Below are 18,219 nucleotides of genomic sequence, written 5' to 3'. Positions count from 1 at the left end.
CTCAGTGAAGTTATATTTTTCTTGTGTATGATATGAACACTTAACAAAGAAAAACAGATTAATCTTTGTTTGTTTCTCTATTATACCTGAAGTATGAAAAACCCTATAAAATTGTTAATAAACAAAACTGAATCTTAAGGCAGCAGTCTTCTTCACTAAGAGTGTTCTTCCCTCAATATACTAAATTAATGATAACCAGATTGAAGAATAGACATCTTGATTGCTTTAGATGCTGTTTTCTGCTTTGTTGTTGCTTCTAATAATTTACCAACTCAGTGGTCAGTTCAGCAGAATTTCTTTTGACCGCCTTATTACATAATCACCATTTAACAACTGGGAAATAGTAGAGATAGGAAACAAAAGAAACTGAATAGCAACCTTGAAATTACATACTGGCAGAATCTCATCATGCCCTAAATTACTCATTTGAGAGAGTTCAGCGTTGAACTGGGACTGGTTGGAGCCATGCTGGGATACTTACCAGTAAGGAAGTGCAAAACTTTTGTAAGTAAAGTACAATGAAGAATTCTGCCTGAAGCACTGTGATTTGGAAATGGATGAGGTTTGGTCTTCACTTCGGGAACTAACCTGTAGTAGCCAGGTGGGCGTCGGTCTCTTCTCCCAGGCAACCAGCAGTAGGACAAGAGGGCACGATCTTAAGCTGTGCCAGGGGAAGTTTAGGTTGGATATTAGGAAGAAATTTTTTACAGAGAGAGTAGTCAGGCATTGGAATGGGCTGCCCAGGGAAGTGGTGGGTTCTCTGTCCCTGGAGGTTTTTAAGAGGAGACTGGATGTGGCACTCAGTGCCATGGTCTGGTAACCACGGTGGTGTTGGATCAAGGGTTGGACTTGATGATCTCGGAGGTATTTTCCAGCCTGGTTGATTCTATGATTCTATGATGTATTTTGTGTTTCTGACACTCAGTTTAGATTTGTTAATTGTCAAATATTTTTGTGGTTTTGTATTTATATAAAACTAGTTAATGATCACATGGATTGATACATTATTTCTTTTCACGAAGTCTGTAAAGAAAATGTTGTCTTGCTTTTTCCAGCTTGCCCCTTCATAGATTGATTGGTAAATAATTTCTATACTGAATAATTTCTATACTGAATAGTCCTCTAGAGATAATTTGAAATACTGATTCTTACTATAAAGATATTGTGCTGTTGCCAAATTTAGGGCGAGGGAAGAAAGGAAGAAAAATAGATACAAAAAGGACATGCCACACTAAAAATTAAGACACTAGGCTTTGAAATGTAGAAGGCACAGGACTTAGCTGTAATGAACAATGTAAACTGAGGTGCTTCAGAAACTACTGAACTAGGGGGAAAAAGGCTTTTGTCATCATTACTAATTATTTAAAATTTCTGTGCTTCAGTGATATTAACATTACACATGGAGCCACGTTTGTTCTGTCTATCTAGGTGTTTCCAATGTGTTGTCATCACAGTATGTAGGTGCAATGATACATAAAAGGTAAAGATCAAAGTCTGATCTCAGTAATATGCTTTTACAATGGAGAGTGCAGTAAGGACAATTACATTGCTTCTTCCTGGAAAAAATTACTTTTTAAAAACATATTAAATATTCTTACTTAACTTTCAGGGTATTTTGTCATCGTTGCAATACCTTTTTGTCTGCTTTTGTTTTATCCTTTTTTTTTTTTTAACTTAGTGAGGGCCTTTATTTATTGAGGGCCTTAAATTCAAGGTAGGCAATAGCAATAATATTTTTTTTTAGTTCTCCTTAACTTGGGTAAATCCGTTTCTTGAACAATTCCTTCACCTGTCATAGATTCTTCTATTTTTCTGGGTTTAGAACTCCTTTTCTTATTTCTAAGATTGTCTTCCTCATTCCAGGTAAAGATTATCAAACTTCAGAAGAAATTAATTTTCCTTATGTTGAATCCCTGTCATGGTTTAACCCCAGCCAGCACCTGCACCCCATGCTGCTGCCCACTCCCTCTCCCACCAGTGATATCAGAGGGAGAATCAGAAGACCAAAAGCTAGAAAACTTGTGGGTTTAGATAAAGACAGTTTAGTTGGAAAAGCAAAAGCCACACACACACAAGCAAAGCAAAACAAGGAGTTCACTTCTTCCCACGGGCAGGCAGGCGTTCAGCCACCTCCAGGAGAGAACGACCCCATCACATGCAACAGTTACCTGGGAAGACAAACACCATCACTCCAAACATCCACCCTTCCCCCTTCTTCCCCCGGCACTGTATATACTGAGCATGATATCTTATGATCTGGAATATCCCTTCGGCCAGCTGGAGTCACCTGTTCCAGCAGTTCTCTTCCCAACCTCCCATGCACCCCAGTCTCCTCACCAGAATGGCAGCACAAAGAGCAGAAGAAGCCTTGTCTCTGTGTAAGCCCTGCTCAGCAATAACAAAAATACCTCTAGATTATCAACCCTGTGTTCGGCACAAATCCAAAACACAGTCCCACACCAAGCCACTGTGAAGAAAATTAAGTCTAACCCAACCAAAGCCAGCACAATCCCATATGCACATTGTAGCCTTCAGGATTTTATAAAGTCCTGACAGCAGAAGTAGCCCTTCTAAGGCTATGTTCAGAGTGTTAACCTGAAATAACTTTGTGTTGAGATTCCTCACTGCTATCTTACAAAACACTCTTAAATACATTGATAAACCTATTCCTGTTAGTACCCAGTCAGAGAAAGCCTTTTGTGCCCTTGCACAAAAATCCTGTGGTGTTCAGAATACTTTAAAAATTGTCTTCTACTGTCCGACATTATTTAATAGCAATTCTCTGACCCTTCTCTTCTGCAGTCATTAGATGCAGGTGAGGGGTTCATGAGTTGCTGTGAACAGTTCTAACACAATATACGCTCAAATTGGATTTTACGAACTTTTGTGTTTGGCATGAAACGATGAGTGGTATTCACCTTTCCTTATGTGGGAAACATCCCACTAAAAAGGGAACATGAACAAAATACGTCCTTAAGAGACACTGATTTACACTGTGGTTTTCATTTTGGAAGCAAACCTCATATTTTAAGCAACATATAGAGCCTTGGTTGTTGGTTTTTTTTATTCAAAAACAGATCAGTAGTCCACGTTCAAATGGGAGCATCGTTTAGAAATTGCAAATGTATATAATGAAGAGATTTTTATGTTACATTAAACTAAATTATAATGTCATCATTATAAATTATTTCTACATATTTTGTCTGAAATACTACTGCACTCTTTGGTATATTGTAGCTTAGAAAGGCCAGATTAAGTATGTAGATATCATGGTGTGTTTAGCCACAAGTGAAGTACTTTGTTAAGTGGGTTTGGTCACTCACTGGTTCAAGAAAACATTTTAAATTTGGGGGAGGGTTGTTTATTTGTTTTTGTTGGTTTTGTTTTGTTTTTGTTTTTTTGTTTTTTAGATTACCTACTAACTTCCTGAACTCTTCATTCCAGTCTGTAATATAAAGCAAATGTATTATGCGTGTTATTTTTTTGAGGGAGATCAGCCAAGTATTTTCCCAAAGAAATGTTTATCATAGATTTAGAGCTTGTGTATTCATAGTCACTTGTGTAAATGGGCTCCCAAGATGTCCTGAATATGGTTTTCAGTATGCAGCTGTGTTCTCCTCTTGAGTGGAAGAACTGGTCATCATGGAATCCCACGACTGTGGTATCTAATAAAAAATTCAGTCTTGTTGCAAAAAGCACAGTCCCTTGAGGAGAGCTGCTAATATGTCTTACTTAGACACAAACCTCATGAGACATTATGGAACCATTATGTCTACAAATATTTTGATTTTTGGTGATAGGAAATATCAGCATTTGTTATTAAAAGCAGTTATTATGAAAAATTAATATAATTGTAGACCCAGTTTTCTTTTGAAGCAGTTCTGTAACAGAGTTTTCATTCATTTCTCTCTCCCTGCCCCCCCCCCCCAAAAAAAAAGCCACCAAACCCCCACCACACCAACAAAGAAACTTACAATGAAACAAAAATCGGTGGGATTTTTGTAGGGTTTTTTTTGTGGGCAGCTGGCATAAACACGCTGTTATGCTTCTGTCAGCAATGTACCAAAATATTGAGTTTGCCAGGAATCAAAAGATAATGCTGAATGACTCTGAGTCTAAGGGGGAAGGTGCTCAAGTAGTGATTTGCAAGAAATAGATGGCAGCTGTTTCCATATGCCAGTGTCACTGTGGAAAGTGTTTGGGCAGTCTTTGTTCCCTAAACCTCCAGCACAATCCTTGAGCCACAGTCTCTAGTCATATCAGGGAGATTTTGCTCAAGAGTTCTCTTCTGTTATTCACCCTTCCTGTAGACTACAACCTCTTTGTTGTTTCAATTATATCCTAAAGTTTTCATCAGAAACCCTTGCCCAGAGAGGGCACAGAAATGAGTTGTTGTGTGACAGGAGTATATGGCTTCCTAAAATGAGGGGTTAGATTCGCTTCAGATTAAGTATTTGGGCCTTAGGCTATTCTTACTGTGCTCTGACTGTGCTTTATGTTTTTCAGCTCTGTTTCTTCAGTTCCTTTTGCTTTTCCTTTGACTTAAACATGCTACTATGTGTGCTTACTCACAGTTTTTCTCCCTAGGCTTGAGCAGGGGATGCTGAAAGGTTTTCTTCTCTCTCTCTAAACCTCAGCTGAGTCCATGGAAAGATCTTTATCCCTTCTTCTGGAAGAAGGAAGAGCACTGATAGGTAGAAGCCTCTTTTCCCTGCTGAAGCATTTCTCATTCAGATCTTTAGACTGCACCATTCTGGAATCAGCCTTGTAGTGAGAGATGCAGTATTGGAACAACCACTCAATGATAATTTCAATTGCCTTCTGAGTACCCTAGAAATCACTGTTCCCCTCCCTAGAAGGCCTGTGAATTTTCAATATAGTGAGGCAGTCTTCAAGAAAATATCGAAAATGTGGTTTGTGCTGACTAACCTCAGGGAATTAAATATATATATAAAAAATGCCTATTCCTTCATGCAGTGCACAGATTTTATTGTTTCTGGAGTTTTGTGGTTTTGTTTATATTTTGTTAAACTTCAACTGCTTGGAAAACTAGGTCTCTTGGTGTTTTTTGTGCTACTATGGATGAGGCTGATGCTGGATACTAGCCAACGCTTATTATCAGTGATTTTAGTGATTCTTAAGTTTTCACAAGTCACATTTCTTTCAAATAGAGGATAAAGCTAATTGTTATTTTATAATTACATGAACATGCAAGAATTTTTTTTAGCCTTTTCATTTTGTTAACATTTGCCTTAATGAAATAAGAAAGTATAGCCATTAATTGTATCTTACAGTAAATCTTTAACTAATATTACTGATGTCCCTAAAGGACTCGTTCTTCAGAAAATCTTAAACCTTGTGTTGGTCTGGTAAGAATAAAGGATTGTTGCTGATACTTTTTCTTAAATATGATCCTGTTTCATAATGCTTTTTGCGGCATAAACCTGTCACTTCTGGCTGCACATGCATTGAAACACATGCTGTGTACCATAGTGTCATACTGTGTGACCCAGAACAGTTTATCTGTTCTTTTTGGTTAAGCTAAACTTAGATGCAATTGCAGCTTAAAAGTACAGGATCTCTCCAATATGGTGAGTTATGGAAAGAATTGAATGTTGTTTTTAACTCCCTTTAGGGGAAAAAAGAAAAAAAAAAGCTTTTAAGTGATTCAGCTTTTGTTTTTTATTTTGTGTTTCACCAGTTGAAAAGATACAGAGCCAGTGGGATGAAGTGCATGGATACCTTCAAGGCCGGAGACAGCAGCTTCATGAGATGTTAAAGGATTCAACACAGTGGCTAGAAGCTAAGCAAGAAGCTGAGCAGGTTCTTGAACAAGCAAAAACTAAGCTTGAGTCATGGAAAGAAATTTCCTACACCGTGGAAGCTCTGAAAAAGCAGAACACTGAGCTTAAGGTCACTACTGACTATTAAAATATTTCCATTTGAGTTAATTAGATCATTAAAGAAAATGTCCTCTGACTGTTGTCCTCTAACCATGGACAGTGCACATTGAGAAAAATCTTCCACAAGAAATTAGAAAGAAATTAATTTACAAAGTCTAAAATATGTGTCACATAATCCTTGAACATGAAATTGGTCTTATCAGTCATAACAAATAGCTGGCTAATCTTTCAGAACGAATACCTACCTCTTCAACACAAGTATTTCTTGTCTCGTCTGTTCAACAGCCCCAGCTGCACTGGTGCTGCAGACTGGGAAATCCTGTAGTATTGGTATGGCTGTCTGCACTCTTAATGGAGCTGTAAAGGTTGTCTGGAAGTAGTTCAGGAAAAGGGGGAAAAAAACCCCAACTGTAACAAACTATATGGAGATATTTTGAAAATCAAGCATTTTATATTTGCCACAGGATAATCTCCCTGGGCTCAGCCTTGGCAGGGTTATTAACTGAAAAAAACCTGAATTGGCTGCTCTTGTGATTTTAGCACACATGTTGCCACATTCTAGGTGCTAAAACATGTGCCTCAGTTAACTTACATAGCTGAGCTATACCTCAAGTAGCAATGCAAATATTCTCTTTTGCATAAGTTTTTAAGTTTCTTGTACTGGAAACAGTCATACTTTGGTGACATTCTCCATGAATAAATTTTGAGAACAGCTGTTTAAGATTAATATCTCATTTTCTAGTTGGGGAAAACCAAGATTGAAACCAACCAGTCGATCAGCCTTTAAAGCGAGTCCCAGCTTCATGGGAGAATAGTTACACAACTATTTTCTGATATGTTCTCCTCTCCTGCACATCAGATTTTTGTGGGTTTTCCCTAACTCTTGCTACTGAACTACTTGGTTAAAGTTTGTGGACTTAAAACAGTCTTATTTACACAGCTGAATAATAATGAACTGCTGTGAATAGTGGGGTGAGGTCCTCATCAACTAATTTTGCTGCTGGAGAAAGTATATGTATAACTTCATGATTGGTCTTCATCTACTTCCTGATAGAAGTAGATACAAAATCTATTGGGTTTTTTGCCCTTTTTTTTTTTTTGCTTGCCCATAAGAAGCATAAAACTATTCATCAGCCCATTCTTTTAGGGCTGAGATGTGGTTAAGATTTCTCATTTAAGATTGTACCATAAGGGTCATTTCTTGGGAAGGGTGGATTATGGTAAACAAGGGCAATCACTCACTAATGTATTGAAAAGAGTTATAGATCATGTACACTGCTGTCATTCAGCATAGAGGACTCCCATTTATCACTGTCTTCCTGCAGAGATAGAGTCCTGGCCTCTGCCCAGTGTTTGTTTAAAATAAAAAGAAAAGCTTCAACAAAGTCAATGTCCCAGTTCTGCAAAGACTCAATTAACAAAAAACCAGTTCCGTACAAACACAGTGTTCTGTCATTGTGTTCAGTGTCTTATGTCTCAAACACAAATTACCTAACTAGGAAAATAATTGAAAATATTGTTTTAGAAATGGATTTTATGTCCACTTTTTTACAAGAATATATGAAGTTTAAATGAGTTCCCTCTAAGAGTGTATGCTTTTTGAAAAAATTATGGGTTATTTGGGATCAGCATTATTCAAGGAGAGAAATAAGAACATCCTGTTTTTCTCCTCCATCCTCAAAGTCATAGAGAAAGAATACTAGTATCCTTATTCAAGGAATGTGTCTCTATGTATAATAGTTTCTGAATGGAGACCTGCAGATTCTTTTCCCTCTTTCTTCGAAAGCACTTGGGCTATCTGTATCCTCAGCCATTCCTATCACAGTCATATCACATTGCATTCAATGTGGTACGTTGTGTCAAGTTACAGATATTAATCTATAATTATAATTTCAGTGTCACAGCTAGTCCATCTTAAATTGTGCCCTCATGATGATTTGAACATCAACAGGCTCTACTCTTCCAGAGTTGTTTACTTTCATTTATTTTTTATGCCTAGCCTTTCTCCCCCAAGTCTAGAAGAAAGTCTGTCTTAGTGAATTGGGTGTGTGTAGAGTAGGGGGGTTTCTTTCTTTTTTTTCTTTCTCTTTTTTGTGTTTCTCTTGTGCCAGCCTTCCTAGAGGAATTACCTTTGTCTGCCAGTAACTCCTATTGTGTCAAATCCCTCATGAGAACTTCTCAGATGTGACAGCCTCAGCTGTTGTGTTCACGCTTGAGATAAGGAGTCACGAATTCTAAGGAAAATGGAATTTTTTTTTAATTCAGCAGCTTTATGTTTCTTCTGGATAGCATTATCTAAATTGAAGGACCTAGAAATACATTAAGTTATCAAGATAAATGCTTTCCAGGCTTCTGTGCCAAACACATCTAGTTTGATGTTGTCCCCCAAAGATGTAGGGTAAATATGCTGTCTTCTGGCTTGCTGTTACACTGATGAGAAGGAAACTGTCGTTTCTATTCCTTTGTGTTGAGGGAAAAGAGAGAGGTCAGTGTAAGACAAATAAATTCTTCAGACATATTAATTTTGTCAGCTTTGTATCTCAACACAGCTTGGTGTGAGAAAGTAGTCACCAAGTGTTCTTCTGATTTGCTTGTTAAACACTACAGATCTGCCTAAAGACAGTTGGGTCAATGTGTAAGTTCCCCTCTACTCCATGGAAACTTTTAATTAGTGCTTGTGGTAGTGCATTTGTGTTTGGGCATCCTTATACATGAGTGAATGCTAAACTCAGCAATACCAGTCTTTTGATTATTTAACTTTTTACAATACCAGTATAAACCAAAAACCTGTAACTGGCTTGTATTTGACCAGTGATGTTTTTAACAGAATATGGCAGTTTTGTTTCTGACATTTAAAAGAGGAGTAATGAGGTAATATAGCTAATAATTAAAAATATTATTAATTTGAATCAGAAATTAGTTCAGAGCCAATTTGCTGATGATTAAAGCCTTTTTTTTTTTTTTAGTTTGATATTTGATAACTGAATTAGTGTTAGATGTAGAGAATCATAATATGGCAATATGACCAATGAAAGTCTTTACCATTAAGCCCTCTTTGTTATTGTTCATTAGGTGATGACTGCAGATGGTTAACTCAGCAGGCTGAAGGTTATAGGTGTATAAATAGTACACAATCACACCTCATCTCCCTCAGTCACCAAGTCATCAGAACATAAGCTAGTCTAAAACTAGTCTTTTCTTAATAGGATAGTGAGCTTCTGTTTAAAAGAGAAAAAAAAAGTCAAAAACCCCCACCAAAACCCCAAGTCAAACAAAACTGCTATGACTGCCCGTTCACTCCTTGGCTCCTTGTTTTTGTAAGAGGAGCTAGTGGGGAGTCTCTTCTCCCTCTGTGACAGTTTAGCTGGGATGGCCAAAGTGAAGAGGAGGAAGGATGGAGACCATGTTTCATTCCTTTCCTTCATTGACCATTTATTACTCATTCATCTAGATAGGAAATTATATAGCATCTTGATTACATCCCCTGCTCTGTTGGGACTCAAGAGGCCCGGCAGCTTTCCACTGGCATAACCTGGAGAGTGAACTTTATGCCCTGAATTTGTGAATAAGACTGAGGCTGTCCTGCTTGCCTTTGTCAGCTTCTTGAAGGGGAATAACTTACTAAGTACTTTTTTGTCACTCCCCAGGTACTATATAGGATGAAGTACAGTCTCAGCATTTTGTGGATTTTTGTTATTCCAGGGCTGACAGTGTACTGATTTGATTTTAGTAAAACAATTAACAATTAAGTTAATGTTCCTGAAAATGATGCAGATGCTGAAATAGAATTCCTTGGTTTAAAAAAAATTCTTTAATTATATAAATAAAACATACTGGATATACAGAAAAAAGAAAGAAAGCCTGATTTTCCAGATTTGTGATACATACACGGAACTGGATGATGCTGTACATACAAATTGCTATATTTGAACTACTGTGCATCATTGATTTTGTTCCACTGGGCAATTCTGGGATAGAAGAAAACCCAGCTCTAAATTCATTACTTGTTTTTAATCAAGGATCCTTAATTACACAGACTTTCTTCCTATTAACATCAACTAGTGTCTTCTAATTAAAAATTATAAATATATTTATACCTAAGTAACATGATAAATGCACAGCAGTAATTCTTTAAGCCTTTTAATAAACTCAGCAAATTCCAGTGATAGCACAGACAAAACAAAGAGAATGCTTTAAAAATGTCAAAAAGAAATTAAGGTAATGAAGCATTTTTCTTTAAAGAAAAAACAAATGTGTTCCTAAGTAGCTAAAAGGTAAATGAGACCTAAAAATATAAAAGAGAAAAGACAAAAAAGAAAAAATACCCTGAAGTTAATTCTGAAATATACATTATAGTCATGTAAGATGGCAGTTAGTGGCCTTCTGGTCAGACAGACAGGTAAAACACGTACCACAACACTTTGTTCTCAGTGTCTGCACAGAGTGAAGTTGAAGCATGCACTCCTCAAAGCTGTTGAAAAATTGCATACCAATTTCCAGTAAAATAGATAATACAAATTGTTTCCATCAGCAAACCTCTCTGTGTTCATCATTTGTTTCCTGAGTGATGACCTCGTGTTGTAGTGTCAGGAAGTTAATGGATTAATGTTGAAGTTAATGGTGAGAACAACATATTTGGAAATAAACTTGTAATGGATATTTCCTTTTTTATTATTATAATACATGATTTGAAAGCTTTTATGAGGTCGTTTATGTTCACATGGGACTGGGCAAAAGAACTTTTTTTCAAAGTAAAGTTTACAGACCATTAATTTACAATCCAGGCAAAATATTATGGTAACTTTGCTAGGTAAAGCAGTGAACAGTTAATCTGCTGTGATTCTTTGGCTGGAACAAAACTAGCTGCATGCCTGTGTAATTTTGAACAAAGAGAAAGGTAAAGATGGATAGACCTAGATGTGGAATAGATACTTGTTATAAAAGATTTACAAAAGTGAAATGATAATTACTGTAGAATTGATTTAAATTTTGTGTTATATATATTATTATGTTTGTATAAATATTAACATTTATGTATTTATTGTCCATAATTCTGGCAGGAAAGAGCTCAGTTGAGAGCCTATTTCCAAAACAACCACCTGCCTGTATCTTTCTCAAAGAAATAGTAGTGGTTTTCCACAAAATCATCACGTCTCCTAATTACATCTCCTTACTTAATGGAGGAGAATGACTTAAAAAAATTGTTTAGGCAGCTTCATCATAAGTGAGCTTAACGGCAACATTTTCAGATGGTTTGGGGGATTAGGGGTTAGTAGCCTCCTCCTGATGTTTGATCATTAGAAATAGAATCCCTTGTTCAAAAGAACCGAGTTGCTGTCTTAGTACCTGAGGGTGCACAGTAGCTGAGTGATCTGCCCTCTCAGGAAGGAATAACACAGGAAAGACAGGAAATACATGTTTTCAGTTTTAAAATATGGAGAGGACCTAGGGATGTTGAAGCAGCTTTTTAAAAGGTAAGAGTTGGGAGGAAAAATTAAAACTCTTCAAAACTCCATCTGAACTCTCTTCAGAGATCGAGTACATTTTCGTCCCAATCTTAATCAAAATCATTTACAGACCTTCTGAGAGTAAAACATAAATGCATAAAATATTCAAAATTTATTTAGTTTTACTTAGTATTTAGGCTCTTTCATCAGGGATTACATATGTAAGTTCAGATTTCTGTGGAGAATTCCTTATCTGAGTCAAAACAAGATTTCCAGAGGAATACTGCTTTGGGAGAATGAGAAAAAAGCTATTTCTTCTTAGTGGCATTTCCTGATTTGTGTATTAAAGCACAACAATAAAGACAGTAAAATCTTACTGTTTGGGTTTTTTTGCTGATAGCTTCAAATGTTTACACACAACTTACTATTTCTATTTGCAAATACAAACTTTTTTCCACTTGCATTGTCCATTTTATTGGCTAGTTGGAGTCTGCCTAGTACAAAAGTATAAGTAGACAATCAATTATCTTTGCTCTTTCATTTTGTTGTTACACATTATGAATTAAATATGCAGCTTCAGTGCATTTATATGGAAATTTGCTCTGAGAAAGAGAGTAACAGGAAAGATGCATGGGAGCTGGCTCCTGATTGAATGAGTTTCTGGATTTCCTGGCCTGCTTCTGGAATGAGGCAAGTGGCATAGGTGGAGAGAACAAAAAGGAGAGGAAAGGGGGAAACAAAGAATGACCAAGATTTAAAAAGCTTCCTTAATATTAAAAAGTGGAAATTAGCATTATGAAGATATTGATGAGTTTGTCAGTAGTATTTTGCTGTATTGCAGATTTAGTGCTGTTCCAGTAGATGGCACTAATTACATAAACAATTTGTTAAAATGAACTAAATTATAAAAAATAATCTGAAAGCACAGGTCTTAATTGTCCAAATCTCACTATCATTTCACAGCATTATTTCACTATATTTTCCATCTCAGTATAATTCAACATCACAAACTATCATAGTTTTCATAATGCATAATACTGCATCCATCATCTTTTTGTGTCTCAGGAAAGAATAGTCAACATTGTAGTCAGTGTTTATCAGTTTGGGCTGTCATGTCTTATCCAGCATTTAGGAATTTTTTGCTTAGCCCTCTTAGAGTTTAGAAGCAGTCCTGTGGTCTTATGACTAAAAGAATTTAAAACATTTAAAAAGATTGGCCTTCATTACCAGTAAATCTGAGCAAGTTTTTTTTTTTTTATATTGATGGTGTAAGTTGTTCATCTCCTTCTCTAATAATCATACAATGTATGTGATCATTTTATGTTTCTCTGAGGTTTATTCTTTCTTTCTCTTTTTACTTCAGCAATTTGCAAAAGAAATACGACAATGGCAAATAAATGTAGATGTAGCAAATGACATGGCACTTAAACTGCTCCGCGATTATTCGGCAGATGACACCAGAAAAGTACAACTGATGACAGACAACATTAATGCGACGTGGGCTGCCATTAGTAAAAGGTAGGATATAAATTCTGCTATTAGATTTGTTGTTAAACTTCATTAACATTCATTGCCCAGCTTTGGTTGGAGATTATAGGCGATATAACTTTTGCAAATGGCATGACTGTAGTGAGAAAGGATCATGACTCTTCTGTAGAATTTTTTGGAAATACGTCTTTGGAATGCCATTTAATTCTCTCAAATAAAGTTTTGCTTCCTGCCAATTTTCCTCTGCTGTAAACAGTTGCTAACTAACTTCAACTGATAGGTATTTAAAATATTTAAAATTAAGTGCTTCATATGTCTGTGTACTATCTCCACATCACAATCACAATAGTTATTTTTACTCATAAACTAAATCTGAAAATGACAGACATCCTATTGAAGCAGATAGAAGAAATGTTACCCTGTACCTTTGAAGCAAATCTCTAGTCAAGAAAGTTTCTGTTAAATCCTTGACCACATTCTTTATTACATTTCACAGTCTTTCAGTGTTTGGTTCAGATTCCAATTCCTTTCTAAAATCAATTTTTTTGCAGCTTGTCTCCAAATTGTGAATCATCCAATAGACAACCTATAAAATTAGAACATATTGCAATAAAAATTACTTTCTTTATAGTGGTAAAAGAATTTTAAATCATTGCACATTAGATGAGATGTGTAAATCTTATATGAAAGTTGTTTCAATCTATTTCTTGGATTAAGCTTTGCAGCTTATACCTGTAAACAGAAATGAATTAGATCTTAACATGTTTTTAATTAAAGTGTATTAACAAGGCCAGAAAAGTCAGTTTAGCTAAATATACAGTAAATTCAGTAGATCTTCTTGCATAACAATAGTTACTTAAATCGCTGATGACTACAGAAATTTATTACCACTTTTTCTCTAATTTGATATTCGTATGAATGAGGCACTTTAAAGGCATTTTTTCTGAGGCAGACTTACCACTGACTTAAGACACTCTTCAAATGAGAGAAGGGATACTACTGATGTCCACTAAAAGAAAGGCAGACAATAATTTGAAAAATTTTTATTTTTAACAAGAGCAATAACTAAACTGAGAATTTAGTATAAACAGTCAATTAATATCTACTTGCATTTCTCCTGTTATAATAGTAGCCATTTTAGCCTTATTAGTAGTAGCCATACTTTTAATAAAAAGCATTTTGCTCTCTGTGGTCTGAGAAGCAGTTTAAGGGGAACATCTGTTTCTGGACAAAAAAGGCTCAAAGGGTTAGAGGGGAGAACCAAAGGAAAGTGGTTTTGTCTGTATTTAGAACTACAACCCCTACTTGATGAGAAGTCCAGGATATGTCTGTAGCTGCTGTGGATGTTCAGGTAGTAATTGTAAGTATGAGAGAATCTTTAAACCTGTTAATGCTTCAGGCAAAGCCCAGGTATGTTTAATGTTACCCAAATGTGAGAATTGCCATTCTTGCTTGTGCTAAGCCAATACTAGGCTAAGAGAGAGTACAGACTCTTAAACATGCATTCTTTGCAAGCTTCTACAAAATACAGAGATGTGGTATCAAGTTGTACCAGCGGAGGTTTAGGTTAGATATTAGAAAGAATTTCTTTACAGAGAGGGTGGTCAGGCATTAGAATGGGCTGCCCAGGGAAGTGGTGGATTCTCCATCCCTGGAGATTTTTAAAAAGAGACTGAATGTGGCACTTAGTGTCATGGTCTAGTAAGCACAGTGTTAGTGGATCAAGGGTTGGACTTGATGATCTCGAACGTCCCTTCCAACCCAGCTGATTTTATGATTCTATTAGAAGTTAGATGTTAGATGAATTACTGCAGTAAATGTTTTCCGTCTTAGAAGAGAGCTGTGTATGTGACTGAGTTGACATTTCACTTTAAGAATTACAAAAGAGGATAGGAGTAAGCTTGAGCAGGTAACTGTGAAACTAGTTTCCTATTTTTTGATTGTATGATGTTACTACTTTTCTAATGTATTTTTAATTCATTTTTTTGTATATAATTTTTGTAAGACTTCTCATGATTTGGTAACTTGAAAAAGAAGCATGCTGCAAACAGTAGTTGATAATCTTCTCTAAGGGCTGGATCACATTTCTGTCTGTCTTTTGTGAGACTGATAAATGTGGACATAGTAAGGCATTAAGTCAGCACAAGAATTTATTGAAAAATTTTCTCCACGTGTAGATCTTTCAGGTTTCTTTGAAGCAGTAACCAGGCCCTTTGCTCATGCAGTGGCTCCTGAGTGAGGTCTTGAAAGAGAATCATAGATTCCTGGAGGGATTGAAAAGCTGTGTAGATGTGAGACTTAGGGCCATTTAGAGGTGGTTTAGAGGTGGGTTTGAGAGCACTGGGTTACTGATTGGACTCAATTATCTCAGATTCTTTTGTTAAACAGCCCTGTGGAAAGAGATGATGGAGTCCATGGTATTTTGGATAACTTAAAATACCAATTTGTTCTGTTTTCTGGGGATGTTTTTCAGTTTGGTTTTCTAGCCCTCCTTCTATGCTTCAGCTTTCAGGTTATTGCATAGAGGGAAAAAAAATAGTGTTTTTATGGTTTGGGGGATCTTTTGAACTGTAAGAGAATATTTACAGAGTAGAAAGTAATTCTACTGACATGTGAATTGTTTAGTCACAGTCTCCAAGAAAGACTAGTTTTCCACTGAGATATGTATGCAATAATTTCAGATATATCCGTGTATGTTACTTTCATTTTAGACCATGAATATTGCTCTAATGACTTGGTGACTTCACAGTGATTTAGAAATACATTTCAAATAATATTCTTTACCATTTTTCCAGTATTTTAGAAGCAGTTTTATCACTGTTTATGCATGTCTTAAGTGCCAAGAGGAAATACTCAGCTGATGATTTTGCTTTCTTCTCTCTATATTGATATTTGAATGGCCTATTTAATTTGAGAATATTTTCTTTTAAAAAGAAAAACTTGCTGACATTGTTTTGAACTGGTTTTCCTTTAATCTGTCAGAATTGTTTGTCAGTGTAATATCAGAATTGTATGTCAGTGTAAGAAAATTTGAAACTTCCTTTTCCATGAACCAAGTTATTAAAACAACAGGCAGGCAAGCAACAGTAAAATTCCACTTTACCTGTTGGTAGTAGTTGCCAAAGCAAGTACTTCAGTCATTAAGGCAACATCTGCTACCTTGTGTTTTGTTTTGCTTAAGTAGATTTGCAGCTGATTGCTGTGTGTTTACCCTTTGCCTTACTATTGTGTTTTATAACATTGAACTATAATGATTACCATTCTCTAGCTCCTTTAATAGCCAAGTTGGTAAGTGCTTGATGGTTGCTTCACCTTTTTTCACTTGCCACTTTTTAATTTTTACCTTTGTTGTTGATATTGCGAGGATACAGTAAAAAAGCATATGAACTAGTCAGTTGGGCAAAAGCCTGAGGGACTTCTAAAGAGGCATCTTCCTCTTGTCTTTAGAAGCATTGACTTTCCAAGAAATAACTATATTATTTAAGCTTAGGCAGCTAAAGAGAAAGTGCTTGCATTAACAAAAATAAATCTAACAGACGAACTGAAGAGTTCTCAAAAGGGAAAAAAAATGCTATGATGGAAGCAATCACTGAAATTTACTGTATTAAAAATGTTTGTTATGGTAGCATTATGATACTACTTCCTTTTGTGGGCACTCATATTTTATGTGAATTATCATATAAAAACATAAACAGTTTCTTAAATTTTCCTTTCCTGGGAACCCAGAAAAAGTGTTAAATATCACTGACTAAATACTAAGCTAAGCAGGGACTTAGATCTTTCTTACATGGAGTATATATTGTGACAATAATTGCATAACTTATTCTGAGAACTGTTTAATATTCCAACCCACCCCTGTCTAATAGACATCTTGAAATTTTTGCATCACCTGCCAGTTCCTGTGATCAAGTTCAATGGAGCTCAGGCCACACAGTAGGTGTTGAGAGTTTTCACTGCTCAACATGCTTGTTTTTGGCTCCTGAGACAAGACAGAGGACACACGTCAATCAAAACATAAAAAGTGACTTCCTTTTCTACATTAAAGGATATGGACAGTGAAGAATCAATATATAATTACTTTTATGTTGTTACTAGTTTAAGTTGTGCGGAGTTTGACAGGGAGTGGCAGGAGGTAGAGAGAGGTAGCTGTGTTTATAAACCTCTTTGAAAGACCTGAGTTACCAACTCCCATATTTTATTATGAATGTTGTTAATTCTCCAATGCAGCAGTTTTATAAACACCTTGATTTTGCATGTCAGCTAGACAGTATGAAATGCAAATGGCCAAACAAATTAAGGACATAAAAAGTACAAAAGTATGATGCATATGTTTCCTATGTAAATGCATAATATAACAGTAATTATAAGTGTGAAAAAGGTCATAACCTAGATTTGGTCTTTGAGCAACAAAGTATTCCTTATCAGTGGTTGCTTGCTATAAAAATACAATTTTTAAAATGTAAACTTTATCTGTACATGAAGTTTGTAGATATAATTTTATTAACTGCACAGAAAGAGCTTGATCATTCTGCTGGAGACAGATTTTCTTAATACTCTGTAACTGTCCTAATAGTGCTTTACTTTATGTTGCTTGTGGTAGTAGTCACATTTACTTTACAGTTGAATTACATTCTAGGTGAGAAGAACTGCATTTACACGTCAGCAACAGCCAGAAGTGTGAATTGTATTGAGTTATACTGAAGATTCATAGTTGGTTTCAGTATCTAGACTGTATGTAGGAACCATCTCACAAGAGCTTGTTTATTCATTAGGCTTGGAATGCTCAGGTCAAGCAGCAAAGGATTCACATTCTCAAGCAAACGCATCCTTTTCCTTTCCATTCTTCAGTTGTTTAGAAGCTTGGTTGTCATTCCTACAATCATAGAATCATAGAGAATCATAGAATCGATTGGGTTGGAAAAGACCTCCGAGATCATCGAGTCCAACCCTTGGTCCAAATCCAGTCCATTTACTAGATCATGGCACTCAGTGCCACGTCCAATCTGCGTTTAAAAATCTCCAGGGACGGTGAATCCACCACCTCTCTGGGCAGCCCATTCCAATGCCTGATTACTCTCTCTGTAAAGAATTTTCTCCTGATATCCAACTTAAATTTCCCCTGGCGGAGCTTAAGCCCGTGCCCCCTTGTCCTATTGCTGAGTGCCCGAGAGAAGAGACCAACCCCCACCTGGCTAGAACTTCCCTTCAGGTAGTTATAGACGGTGATGAGGTCACCTCTGAGCCTCCTCTTCTCCAGGCTAAACAACCCCAGCTCCCTCAGCCTCTCCCCATAGGACTTATGCTCCAGTCCCTTCACCAGCCTTGTTGCTCTTCTCTGGACCCGCTCCAACACCTCAATATCCTTTCTGAACTGAGGGGCC

At 36.3% G+C, this 18,219-nt stretch overlaps 1 protein-coding gene across 5 annotated transcripts in view; it reads left to right on the top strand.

Moving 5' to 3' along the window:
- LOC113989701 (dystrophin) overlaps window positions 1-18,219 on the top strand; it is a 553,659-nt gene that overhangs the window by 275,870 nt on the left and 259,570 nt on the right. For all 5 annotated transcript variants that reach the window (XM_027724535.2, XM_027724552.2, XM_027724569.2 and 2 more), the window contains exons 10-11: window positions 5,702-5,913; window positions 12,714-12,868. In XM_027724535.2, coding sequence (XP_027580336.1) covers window positions 5,702-5,913; window positions 12,714-12,868 — 367 coding nt within the window. The remainder of the gene's footprint in view (window positions 1-5,701; window positions 5,914-12,713; window positions 12,869-18,219) is intronic.

The sequence above is a fragment of the Pipra filicauda genome, unplaced genomic scaffold (genome assembly GCF_003945595.2).
Source record: "Pipra filicauda isolate LSUMZ 115617 unplaced genomic scaffold, ASM394559v2 scaffold284_size963001_pilon, whole genome shotgun sequence".
Classification (NCBI taxonomy): domain Eukaryota; kingdom Metazoa; phylum Chordata; class Aves; order Passeriformes; family Pipridae; genus Pipra; species Pipra filicauda.
This window is presented reverse-complemented; position numbering and strand designations above follow the sequence as displayed.